Source organism: Chaetodon trifascialis, chromosome 15, assembly GCF_039877785.1.
Source record: "Chaetodon trifascialis isolate fChaTrf1 chromosome 15, fChaTrf1.hap1, whole genome shotgun sequence".
NCBI classification, from domain to species: domain Eukaryota; kingdom Metazoa; phylum Chordata; class Actinopteri; order Chaetodontiformes; family Chaetodontidae; genus Chaetodon; species Chaetodon trifascialis.
In genome coordinates, this window is record NC_092070.1 from 22,565,534 (window position 1) to 22,579,171 (window position 13,638).

Genomic DNA, 13,638 nt, shown 5'->3' on the forward strand with positions numbered 1-13,638 from the left:
CCATACCACAAAGAGTATGATTATCATCAATGCCACTTTTAAAAATCTTTAAATAAAGCAATGGAGTGTGGGGCAACATTTATGCGTTTGACAGTGACATCCTTGTTCCAATCGTAGTGGTGATTTGTCCGACAACCAGTGAATACATCATGAGCAGATGAGGGCCAATAGCGCGCGACATCCTGCCGAAGGGAAAAAACACTCCGCTGAAAACCGAGACGTGAAGCGAAGCGGAGGTTAGAATCTCAGCCGGCGCCGGGGCCAGCGAATACAACAAAGCCTCCCTCGAGAGTGAATGAGAGCGCAGATATCAGCCTCCAGCCACTGAGTGAACGGACTCTGCGTTATCAGCCAGCGTGTCGCAGACAAAAAGCGCAGATGGTGAGTGCTTTTTCTCGTCCGTTTGCACCGTGTGTGTCTGCAGCCTCCCCTCCCTCCGCTGCTCGCCTCCCCGCTTCTCTTTTTTTGTGAGATGAGGTGAGGTGATGATGTCCGTCCACCGGCTAAAGGTTTAGTAGCTAACCCGGAGCCGGTGGGTCGTATACGCCTCAACATCGATGTTGGATGGAAATGCGTTATTTAATCCAAGAAACATTAGAGGAAGCGTTGTTTTAGATTAGAAGGGTATTTAAAAGCCCGCCGTTGTGATGCTCTTAATGCTAGCAATACACCGCTGTTTCAACGTCTGTTAGTTAGCTAGCTTGCTGGCTAATTATCATTAACCAACGAGGTGATTTAAACCCACTGAATCAGAGCGTTACAGTCAAAGCAATTTACCCAAGCTAATCTGAAAAGCCCTATTTCTATCAGACAGTACATTTGATTTTTCCTCCCTATCAGCCGATTTGCATGTTGATTTGTGGTTTTGTATTACATGGCTCGATTTTATGTTTTTATTCATTTGAACAGCAGTTTCCAGCCACAGCAGGTGAATGTGTTCTTTTGTCAATACATGCTATGAATGGCCTTATGAAGGCTGAGTTACATAAAGGTGTGTATTAACGCAAGCATGTACAGACGGCGAAGTAGTCTGAAATAGGGATTTCCAAGTGATTTGACCCCATAGGTGAACAAACAAGCACAATTAGTCAAGTAAGCACAGAAATAAAAGCAGAAAATCCGTTGTAAGCTCGTTGAACATAATTTAGTGATTAGTGTTGTGGTTATGATGGAGGTGGGAGGTTAAAAGACCCTCTGATCATAAGGTTCTGGTTTTACTATTGACTTCATTGAGCGTGTTTACATTCACATTAGTATCCTGGCATTGAGTCTCATTCTGCTTTTAATCTCATTTGAGATGTGACATGACATAGAGTGATCAGAAACCTTAATGTGGTCTTTACACGCCACACTATTCGGCTCGTGCAGGTTTGAACCCAGGAGAAGATGTTAACATGTGCAACCCAACCGAGACCCTCCAAAGACCAGATCATAAAGCAGAGCTAAATGGTACTTTTAAATGGGGAGTAAATAGAATCTACTCATTAACATACAGGTGTCCCCAGACCTCGTTTGGGGAACAGAAATGTCCACTGCAGCTTGAACTCAGACAGCTGCTGACATTGCTTAAAAGGATGAGTGACTGAGCTAAACCTGCAGAAATCAGCATTAGATTAAAGGTCGTTGCCAGGTGGAAAAAACATGTTTCACTCTCGATACAAATTTCCTGCCCGTGTTTGTGTTGTCGAGTAGTTTACAAACTGCTCTGTGGTCTGGAAGAACCACATTTTATCCATCCAGGGCACCACATTTACAACGGTCTGTCATTATAGCCTTGGCATATGGCGACAAGGCTTAAGCAAGTACAGTATATGGTCATTTTCATTTCCTGCCACTGTCAGTGGGCTGCCCAGCTGTAATTTCAGCTAGAGTTGATGGCACAGATTGACACCCTGCTCCGCCGGCTGATTTACGTCAGTGGTCTGATGGATTTTAGAGGCTGTTGTTGCAATTTGACTTGATGCTCCAAAAAATAAAGAAATAATGTGGATTTGGATAAAGCTGCAGTCGGGACTAATAGCATTTATTGTGTTTGACCATATGCTCCTCTGTCAAACAATTACCATTAATGGCACAAAAACCTGATTTGGGCATGTCAGAAGTGCCATATGTTTGGGAGGGGGGGTGTTTTCCTGCTGTCAGATGTGCAGAACAGTAGTAAATGGGTCGCCAGTGTGTCCAGGCGAATGTGCTGCAGGCAAAAACAGCCACAGTAATACTTCTAACTGGCTGCATACCTGTCCCTTTCTCAGCCATTCACACTGATTCTCTTGTGTTACAGTTAGGGTTTCAGAATGAGAAGCATAGTGAGGGTGCTTGGTGAACAAAGGAAGGCCTTTGTCAGGCCTGGAGAAGGTGTGGATGTTTCCCAGTGTGATTTAATGCTTTTAAGGGATTGAAGCAGAGTGCTAATTTTGTGTTTGTATGGTTTTGTGACGTGTGCTGTGCAAACCAGCAAGCCAAATCAGCTGTGTGAAGAAGAGGTTATTATTTTCCACTCAGCAGAAAAATGTCTAATTGCCCATTTGGCTCCCCAGAAACCATTCAGCTGTTGATTAAAAAAAAAAGGCATGATTTTTCTTTTATTTTGACTCTTTTCTTCTCCTCTGACAAGCACTAATCTGCCTTTAGACTGTGAACCTGCATGGAAGCTTTCTGGCTCAGACGTTGAAGGCAAAGACTTAGCACATTCCTTTCACTTTGATTTGTTTAATTAATTTCATTTTCCAGACGTGGGTCAGTGCGGTCGACTGAAAATCAGATCTCTGACAGATGATTTGTATTAAAGGGTTCAGCTGGACAAAACTGTGTCACTAACATGTGAGAAGCCAGTAATTATTGTCCTGTTACGGCTCTATTTATTTGCATAGTGTGTATGATTTTTGCTGTCTTTCCTGTCGTCCACACTCCAAACAAACAGCAGCTCTCTGCCACTTCAATCTTTGCGTGAAGAGTCTCAATATTAATTGTCCAACAACAGCAATGCCCTCACATTGCTCTGCATCTCTGTGGCTGTCAACAACTCTACATTTAGAGTTTCCCACAGTATCATCAGTCAACAGTAGATGTCTTTTGAAGTCTGCACAGCGCTGTGGGAGTCTACTCCTAACTGAAACGGCCTTTATTTAATCTTAGGCAATAACTACTTGGATGCCTCATTGTGGGGAAAAAGTCTATACATTCATTCCCCTTTTTCTTGGCCTTCACTGCCCTCAGGCTGCAGTTAAGGAGCCCTCAGATGGAAATTTTCTGGGATCTCAGAGCAGATATTTGCATGTGAGATTTTTCTGAAGACGGGATGGGGCCTGTTGTCCTGAATTCCTGTCCTGGAGGAGAATTTGGTTGTGAAATGTTCCCTTTCTCTCGAGTGTCTGATAGCATCTGATCATTCGCAGCACTTGAGGCTGTTTTCTTCTGGAGCATCAGCGAGCGGCAGAAGAAACAGCCTCTCGCTATGTCAAGTCAACACAGGCTCCGGGTCTTCAGCGCATTCTTTTACAGGCGGCGACTGGTTTTATGGTTTTCTTCTCTGTATTTTAAGAAGAAAACATAAACAGACAAGCTGCTGCAGCATACCAGCACCGACCATTAGGTTTTATGAACATCACAGATTTGAAAACAGTTTGGTTTGGGTTAAAAATGAGGGATGTAATATATTTATTCTTTAAGAGCAGACAGTGCTTTTGGCTTTCTAACTTTACTACCAGTGTCTGATTTTATGAATTGAAAACAGTGCAGAGCCATGTTTTAGCGTTTAGACAGGTCTGATGATCAGACGACGTGGGGCGCTTTAATTGTGCCTTCGGGCAGCGTCTTTTAAAGCAGGAACAAAAGGAAACACTGAGGGCTTTTTCAGCATAGTTAGACAGTCACTGCAGTGCAGAACTCAAGGTCCTGCGAGCAAAAGTTGCTGACGGCTAATTACGAGTGAAAAATCAGTATCACTTTCTCTATCTGAAGAGCAGCCTGGCTCTCACAGTGATTTGTGCATGGAAAAATGTCAGTGTTTGGTTTCCCTCACTTTTGAAAGGCTGTGATTCTCCCTTGAATCAACAAGACAGCAAAGAAAAAGGAGTTTTTCACCCTCTTTAAATCACGATAGACCTGCAGTGATTAGCCGATTCATCAGTGGGACAGCAGAAAGATAAGCAGCGACTGTTTTGATAAATCGATTCGAGCAAAAATGTCAAACATTCCCTAGTTTCCTCTGTTCTGTATCATCTAAAATTGAATATCAATGAGTTTTGTACTGTTGAGCAGACAAAACATCAGACATTTCACGTCCACATTTGAATATTTGCAGCTCTAATTCCTCCCACCGTCATCAAGTTAAGCTGTTTTTAAGTGCTTGTAATTGGCTGTGGATTTGGATGAATCCTAAGACTTGGACCTTAACAGCCTCCCCAGACAGGAAGTGAAAGAACAAGTGTCTGCCAGTTGACGAAAGAAGACATTTGATGCTCCAGGCCCTTCGACACAGAAAACCGCACCATCACCTTCTCGTTGACTACAGGAAGCTCTAAAAGGGAAGAGAAGTCGCGGCTGACCAGATGTGATTACTCTGCAGACCAGTGTGGTGAACGTCGTGCTGTTTCATCCTGCTCTCATCGGTTCCCCGGGCCAGTCAAGTGTCAAAACCTCATGCTCAGCAAATGCTTACTTTCCCATCCAAGTTTTTTAGTAAGCCCAAGCATCTCGTCTGCATAACTTGTTTGGTCTCCTCATGTTCAGGCTGATGGATGATGGGTCTCAAGGGGAGCCTTTATAATCTTCCCTGCAGCAGCTGCTTTAGTTGTTGGATCAGTGCCATGGCTTGCAGGCCCAGAAAGTGCAACATACAGATGCTAACCACCAAAAATACTGGACTTAAGACTCATGGTTTGTGTTGCTAGTGATTGGTTTAAAGTCAGGCTGCTTGAAAGCTGATAGATGGTCTTATTACCACGGTTTCATTGTGCTTGAAGGATGAGGTTCTTCACATTTGTTCTGTAGCTTTCCACTCCGCTGTCCCAAATGGTTAAACAACGATCACATTTCTAAAAATAAGGGATGACAGAGAGTGGGAGCCTTGTCTTGAATTAATGACACAAGACGTTTGTTAGCATAGCGCCTGCCTTCCCTTCTAGGGGCCTGTTGCTGGGAATCGCGCACCACAGTGTGTGTTCAGTGATGATCAAGTGTGAAGCAGCGGCCTTTATCTGATTGTGTTTGTCCATCAGCACTCGAAAGAGAAAAAGAGCAGATAATTCTTCCCATTTGAACTCTTTATGAACATGTTGACCTTTGACCTCTGGAGTATTCTTTAGAACTGTGGTAACTCTCCTAAATGGCCGTGCTTTACGTCAGCAGATGGCTCTCGTAAACACTGAGATTCAGATAAGAGGGGTCTGGTTTGTAGTTTTGGCCCCAGTTTGACTTCCACAGCAGCGAAGGACTTCCACGCATTATTTTGAGGTTGCATGCTTTCCAAACTGCAGCCACAAGTCCTTCCTATTCCATCTTTTCCGGATTTTGAAAGAATAAGGCCAGACTTGAGGGGTCATTTAACTCTGCTATCAGTCGGGCGGTCTGTGGCCTCAGGGAGAATAGGCAATGGGATTTGTGACAGTAATGGTTTCATTGTTTGTTTGTTCAGAGGATCCTTAGAACAAAAGGTTGAACCCAAACCCTGAAAATGAACAGTAGCCCTTCACTGATTATACTTTCAAGGAGTAATTAAAAATACACTTAGTTGCTTTTTGATGATGGTTAGATGAGAGGATTGATACCACGCTCATGTCTGTATGCTAAATGTGTAGCTACCGCCAGCAGCTGGTTAGCTTAGCATGCAAGCTGGAACGTGGGAAATGGCTAACGTGGCTGTGTCGAAGGGTTACAAAAAAAATCCACCTGCCGCACCTCTAAGCTCACTATTTATTAAGCTCTGTCTGGTTTTTTTAACCCGTATCTAGTCGTTATACTAAGATAAGCTAACCTGCTGCTAGCTGCAATTTCGTATTTCCCATAACAACATGAGAGTGGTATTGATCTTAGCTTTTCTAAAGCTCAGCAAGAAAGTGAATAAACGTATTTCAAACTGTTCCTTTCAACAAATTCAAAGGGAAAAGGGGAACCTGGCGCGATCGTACCGAATGCTTGTTGCAACACGAACACAGAAACAGACGTGGGCAGGCGTGCAGGTGTGATTAAAGTTGAAGCAAGGACACAGCTTGTGAAGGTTTGATGCCGTGAGGTAAGAATTGAGCCTCTGTTGCAAGAAGGTTGCGCCGCTTGTGTGAAAGTGGTCTTTGTTTGGTAAGATACAAGTTCTCCAGCTGGCTCGAGCTGCTCACACACTGGTAGTGTTGGGCATAGCAGAGCTAATTAATTACAGCGCAAACCTACTGAATTTATGTTCACATTGAACATCTTGTTCTGTGCTCCTGAAGGCCCGATAGTTACTGCCTCTCCGTGTATTTGGTGTGTTTTATTAGCTCGAGCTAATGTGATCTGCTTCTGAGCAGAGATCATAACTCATAACAAAGTTCACTCTGCAGCTGAAGCGTCCGTGCAGTACAAGTGGTCGTTAGCAGCCATTTATTGGGATGAACGTCAGTTAGGACTTTAGCTGCTGCTGTCCCTGTTGGGACTCGGCGAGACAGAGGAAGCCACATGTGTCATAGCAACTTCCTGCCACGTTCGAGCTGTTTGGTTGCAATTGAGATTCTCATGTACATATAAGGCAAAAGAAGACAAGATGGCACAAGCCAATCTGAAGGCTTCCAGGATGCCTTTTTGTGTGTGTGTGTGTGTGTGTGTGTGTGTGTGTGTGTGTGTGTGTGTGTGTGTGTGTGTGTGTGTGTGTGTGTGTGTGTGTGTGTGTGTGTGTGTGTGTGTGTGTGTGTGTGTGTGTGTGTGTGTGTGTGTGTGTGTGTGTGTGTGTGTGTGTGTTTGGAATGCATGCCCACCCCCTAACATGGTAACTAATCTTGCTGTGTTGTTTTTACCCAAAAAATGGCATTCAGATCAGTTTTCCTTTTTTGGCTACATTAATTTCATGACTTCACGTGCAGAGTCGAAGCCCTCACTGACCTCATTATCCTGCTGTTACAGCCTCCCACTGAACTAAGCCTCCTCTGCAGATGTGCTGTGAGAATTTAACACATTCGAATTCTAATTTTCACTAGTGTTGAATAATTTTGAGAAGATCAAAGTCGTGTTGGCTCGGCAGTTGCACTGATACAACAGGAAGTGGTGAAGCATGCAGCCTGCTAGATAACCAGCAACATGTGAGCTGAGTGCTAGCTAGCAGCGAAGTATTAGCCCATCTCAAGAGGATTCGGGGATGAAGAGGAGACGGCAGGCAGTTGGGATGTGATTGCATCTACAGGAAGCTGCATGTCCTCACTGTTAATGAGCCAATCGTTTCAAAAGCATGTCATCCGGTTCTCATAAGTGCAGACAACACCCTTGCTGTTCCGCCCTCTCAGTTGTTTTGTGGTGCATTAAGGCTAAAAGGTCAAAAATAGTATGCAAATTACAAAACAGAGGCAACATTCATGCTGTTTAGATTCAAAGAGAGCCACTCTGATCATTCCAGATAAAGTCACAAGTGATGTATAGATAAGGAGAGGCAACACAGACAGCACCGTGAGAGAATATAAACCTGTCAGCTGTCAGAGATAACGTCACATTGTGTGTTTTAACCACAACTTCAACATCTCTGGATGTGTTAAGTTGAGAGTGAAGAGAGCTGAATACACATCAGAAAGTTTGTGCTGGCAGTGATGTCTTTTGGAGTTTGGATGACTGAACGCTGAGCTCCAATGATTTTATTACCCATATTTTCAACATAAATGATGTTTTGTTTATGGCAATGCTGGATTTTTTTTCTTTCAAGTACCTTGAAGAGATGTTTAATTTGCTGTACTAGCCAAAACAGACATCTATATCCCATCTGTATAGTCCATATTTCATCAGTTTCTCTTTAAATTTTATAAATATAAATATGGATGCACGAACATGCTGTCGTTTCCATCCCTGTGGCTGACTCTTTAATTGTGATCTTGCTTTCAAAGCAGAACATTTTGTGATTCAAAGAGTAATAGACCTGCAAAAGTGAAGATCAGCGGTTTTCCTCTGATGCCAAAGATCTTCACAGCCCCTGAACCCCCACCTCCACCACTTCCTCCAGCCCCAGCCAAACGGCCTTACATAACAGGGTTTTAGTAAAATCTGCAGTGGACTTCTCCCTGCCTGAACAGAGGCCGCCCTTCTTCCCTGCACGCTGGCTTTTCCGTGCCAGTTACTGTGGACATGCCTGAATGTCCCTGTGTGTGTTTATCATCTGCTCGGACTACCTGGCCGCCCTGCTTAAAGATGTGGCCGTGCTTGTTGCTGCTGGAGACCAGTTGCAATCCTCGAGAGGGCAGACGCACTCATTACTACTGCGTAACTTCCTCGAGCTCAAGATCATGCGAGCTTTTCTCCTTCTTAACCTCCTGAGCGCCCAGGGAGAAGTCTTTCAATTCCTTGTGTCATCAGGAACCACACTGTAATTACCTGACTAAAACACCAACACCCGCCGTGCGCAGGGAAAGTGTCGACCTATGTTATGAATAGCAGTCAGAGAATTAAAGCGTAAACCTGTGATTAGCCATAAAACCTATGATAAACCTGTGATTGTAGAGCTGAGTGAGAGGAATGCTTCATTACACAACTGCAAGAAGTCATTTTGAACATGAAGTGAGCAGAGTAGGTGTCAGTCCTGTTACTTCAGGGAGAGATCTCCTACCGTTTGTAAGATGTGTTACCCTGTGACGCTGCTTTACTGGAGGGCTGCTTCTCTGAGCTGTTCTGCTATGTGGAGGACAGCCCCATGCAGAGCGTCCCACAGCTCAGCTCACATGACCAGACAGAAGGCACCTGATCCTCTCCCAGGGGTGCGAAGAGACAGATGGAGCAAATAGAAAGAGGGGGAGAGATCAGATTGACAATGCTAACAGCGGTAAAGGTAATAAGAGGACAGGGAAAAATACACCTTTTCTTCCGTCCATGTGAAGTTCTCGTGTTGCTTCCAGTCTTAAGAGGACAGATATCAGCTGTTGATTTCACCTAATGCTGCACTTGAGAGCTGAACAGGAGTGTTTACACACATTTGAATGCATTTGATTAAAGGATACGTTTGCTTTTCTCTGCTTGCACAGGACACCAGGAGCACCACTGAGGAGAAGCCTGTCCAGCGATCTAAGGTAAACACGGGCTGTCTTTGTCTTTTCTCTCTCATCCCCCCGCCTGTGCTCTTCTGTTTGCATTGCTCGCGTCCCACTTCTTTTCACTTGCTTCAGACTTTGATCTCAGAAGATGGTGAAATAAGTCTTTCCTGCATTTCGTGTCTTAAAAAAATGACGGCTTGCGTCCTGCTAAGAACGGAGGCCTCGATCGCTGTCTGGGACTAAATCAGTATATATGTATGTGCTCAGTCTTTCAGCTTTAAAACCCAAAAGGAAGTGTGTGCATCATGTGACAAGACGGTCTACCCGATGGAGAGATTGGTTGCCAACAACCTGGTCTTCCATTCAGCGTGCTTCTGCTGCAAACACTGCAACACCAAACTCAGGTGACTATATGTCGTTTGCTGTTTTCCTGTGTGTTTACTTCACCCCTTGGGTTGTTACTCACGGTGTCATCTCTCCCCTCGCGGCAGCCTTGGCACCTTCGCAGCTCTTCAAGGTGAATTTTACTGCAAACCCCACTTTAAGCAGCTGTTCAAAAGCAAAGGCAACTACGACGAGGGCTTCGGACGCAAGCAGCACAAAGAGCTCTGGTCCTCCAAGGAGACAGATAATGCAACGAAGACGGCATAATCATGTCTGCCTGCGTCCCATCCCAGCCCCGCCTCTTCCTTCTCCTCCTCCTAACACCTCCAGTACATCACGATGAACACATGCCTCTCATGCCGGGGCTCTGTTGAATCACCCACGCGCTCAATCGCTTTTGAAATTCCATCAGATACATGCACAAACAGCTAGACATGACTGGCCAGTCATAATCATACCACTTAAATTAATTTGGGGGGGGGGGGTACACTTTAGGTTCGATTTTATTGATATCTGTGTTTTCTTAATTGTATTTTCCTCTTTGGAATTGGTAGTTGATTGTGACCAAAAGCCTTCTCCAGTATGAGGCGTGTAATAATAAATTCACTTTTATTTTGCTTTTTTTTTTTCATTCTTTTTAATGATTTGCACCCTTTCTTTTTTTGAATAAGTAACTGTATGCTCAGGCAAACATATCAGAGGGGTTAACAGAGCATCCATGTTTCGCAGTAGAGCATACACTCAGGTCAACTTACACCCAAGTTCCACACATTTTCAACAAAACACAAATGAGAATAATAGTCCTCGGTATTGTGACTTTGCTGTCAGTTTGTCAGGTTTCATATATTTGAGGAACAAACAGGGTACAGAGTACTGTAAAATAACCGCACACATCAGCAACAGCTCACCTCTCGTCTTTTCGTTTTTGTGTTTACTATCGTCGCTTCATCCCGTGGTTTGTCGTCACTTGAGCGACCTCTTGGAGTCTTATCCTTGCATGTTGGGATGAGTGGGTCTTAATAGCCTTATCTTAATGACTGTATCGATCGTTTGTGTCGTGAATGATTTCGTTTGTTTCATCGATGCGTAGGAAATCACTTTTTAAGGTTCTCAGAAGCACTTGAGTTTGGATTCGATTGATGTCACGGCAGAAGTGGATCCTCTCTGAGCTTTTATGGTTGAAATTTAAATGGATTGTGTTTTGTATACTCTCTGTACATAGAGCCGTAGTTTGTGACTAGTGAACATTCCCCAGCACACTGTACTCTCGTCTTGCACACAAGCACTCGCACGGTCACCGGTCAGGGTGTTGATAATCACAGGGGAACTGAGGCCTCGTTCGGCAGCATCTCTCACGCCGTCGTGTGAAGCGTTTTGATGATGTTGATGGACGGAGCTGAAGCCTTGCAGGAAATCACGCTGTTTTGTTCCTTTGTCAATTTACACTTGGTCGTTAGCGTCTCGTGGTGATTTCCCCCCCTGACGTATTTGAGCGTGTTCATATAACTGGACAGTTTTTATCAGGACGTGGACAGATCCAATCCAGTCACAGCTTCTTGAACATCCATTGTTATTTGTCCCCCCCCCCCCAGTCCCATCCAGTAGGTGTGGACAGGTTTCCCTTTTAGATAAATGCCTTCCTGTTCTCATCTCCTGTCTTATTAGCTAAATGCATCTTAGCACCTGGACCTATTTCTTAATATTGAATTTACTGTAGGTGTCCGATGGAGGGTTTGTCACAGTATTGGTCCCCTGATGTGCTCCTGCATGCTGCATGCTAAACCCAGTGCAGAGCACCCCCTGCTGGGGAAAGTGTGAGAGGAAGAAAAACTAAGTGGCCCTGAACTCAACGTAGCCTTTCTTCAAAGCTTTGGAATACGTTGCCTCGGTCTGCGGTGCAGCTGCTGCACTCCAGCCACTTTTTATCTTATTTAATTACAACACCTAAGAGAAATTAACCCGGTTAGACCAGATTTCCACCTCTTGTACCTCATTCTGCGCAAAGAATGAGTGTAAAGCCATTCAAATATGTTACTTTAGAAAAGGTCTGAACACCGCTGAGACTTGACTGACACTTGAATGACACAAAGTCCTGTTGTGACTGAAGGTTTACTGTGAATCTGAGCGTGCTGTGCAAACTAAAAAGCTGAACTCAAACAAATGGATATTTGCCACTTTTTTCAAAAGAGAAGCCTTAGAAATAAATAGCTGACCTTTATTGATTTTGTGAGCTTTGAGTGCACAGATCTTTAGAAATCTCCTGATCATGCCTTTTCAGAAACAGACCTGCTCACTCTAGAACCCCACACTTAAACACAAGATTACTGAACTCAACCAGCAGACATGTTTCCTATCTAACCACTTTTTATCCACAAATGTACAATAATTCTAATTCTACTGTGTGTGACAATGTATATTTTATATTTTCCTTTTTTTTTTTTTAATTTGATAATGGTCCTCTGGATCCCTGAGAATGCTTTAAAATCAAGAGTATTGTATCTAAAAATGCTGTATTTGTCACTCTCCGTTAGCAGTGCGCCAAGGTACAACTGCAAAATCTGTGATTTGCAACTTCTAGGGATAACAGAGCAGACAAGGTACACTTTACACTGGTGCCAAGTGGCTCAGGTGAATGATTGCAGTGTAACGTTTTAAACCTGTGAGTCATTTCATTTTTGTGCTGCACTTGACGTGGACTTACTTTTCAATGCTGTCGTCATCGAGACATTTTAAATGTATGCATCTTTGAAAATGTATTCTGTATTACAGACTTGACCTGTGGATTGAGGTGGCCTTACAGCAAAAGAACGCTCGGACTGTGCTCGCAGTCTCTCTCCTCTACTCTCCCGTCTCTCTATTGCTTAGCAGTGGTTTGGAAATGTAACATTCGAAAATGTAAGCGCCCCCTTTCTACGCCATTATAGTACACAATCATTTTGTGCATTTTCTTTTCTTGTTTTTATTTTTATTTTTTACATGCTTTTGGAGAAAAAATAAAATGCTGGTGTTGATTTAATGCAGTGATTTCTTTGTGTTGATTGATGCGAGGAGCTAAATCCTGGAATTCCCTGGATGATAATGACTAATGATAACACCTGTTACCTCAGTGATATCCGAATTTCTAGCCGTTGTGTGTGCATTATTATCAGCTTTGTTATCTCAATGATACAGCGAGAGCACACGAGAGCATGTTAAGTGTTAGAAATGGAGGAAGAAATACTTTCTCCAAACATTCTCCAATGGATAATACTCTGTTGCAAAATTACTCCTACATTCAAACATTTTTCTTAAACGAACACAAGTATTAGCTGTATTAAAGTACCCAACATTATAAACAATTGTTAAAACCCACCAGCTGAACATTAAATGCTACATACACATTAATGCATGAATAATTATGATATGTAGTATAACACTGAGTTTTTTTCTGAATTATGAGTACTTCTGATATTTAAGCTTCAGTACATTTATGCACATTTTGCTAATACTTTGGACCTTTACTTCAGTGACAATATGACATTTTCTGATAGATCAAACTCCCCAACAACAGCTGAAAGGGTGAGCTGATTAACTGACTGACAGAAAATCAGTAGGCATCTATTTTGATAACTGATAAAATGGCTCCAACTTGACACATATGGGGATCTGCTGGCAAACAATCAATCAATTAATGGAGAAAATAATCAGCAGATTAGTCCATATTGAAAATAATTATTAGCTGGAGTCTTATACAAAATTGTTCAAAATGAACTCCACCTCAGCCAACTACAACAGTGAGTGTGCTTGTGTGATAACAATCTTATTATATAATATGTAATACATATTCACAGGGGACACTGTTCTGTTTTTGGTACTTTTAACACATTAAGTACACTTTCCGATGATACTTTGTAACACTTTCAATGCAGGACTTTTACTTGTAACAGAGTATTTTTAGGACATGGTATTATACTTTAACTGAAGTAAGAGATCTGGATTTTTCCTCCACCACCCCTCATGACTTCAATTAAGGCTGCGTTTAGATGCAGCGGTAAAACGGCAATGAAGTTCTAAGATTCCG

General features: G+C 43.1%; 1 protein-coding gene across 1 annotated transcript; it reads left to right on the forward strand.

Moving 5' to 3' along the window:
* Positions 1-200: 200 nt before the first annotated feature.
* On the forward strand, positions 201-12,592 carry limd2 (LIM domain containing 2). The gene is made up of 4 exons (XM_070981709.1): positions 201-381; positions 9,186-9,230; positions 9,462-9,598; positions 9,686-12,592. The coding sequence occupies exons 1-4, from the start codon at positions 379-381 to the stop codon at positions 9,843-9,845; spliced, it is 345 nt and encodes a 114-aa protein (XP_070837810.1). The 5' UTR covers positions 201-378; the 3' UTR covers positions 9,846-12,592.
* The last annotated feature ends 1,046 nt before the right edge of the window (positions 12,593-13,638 follow it).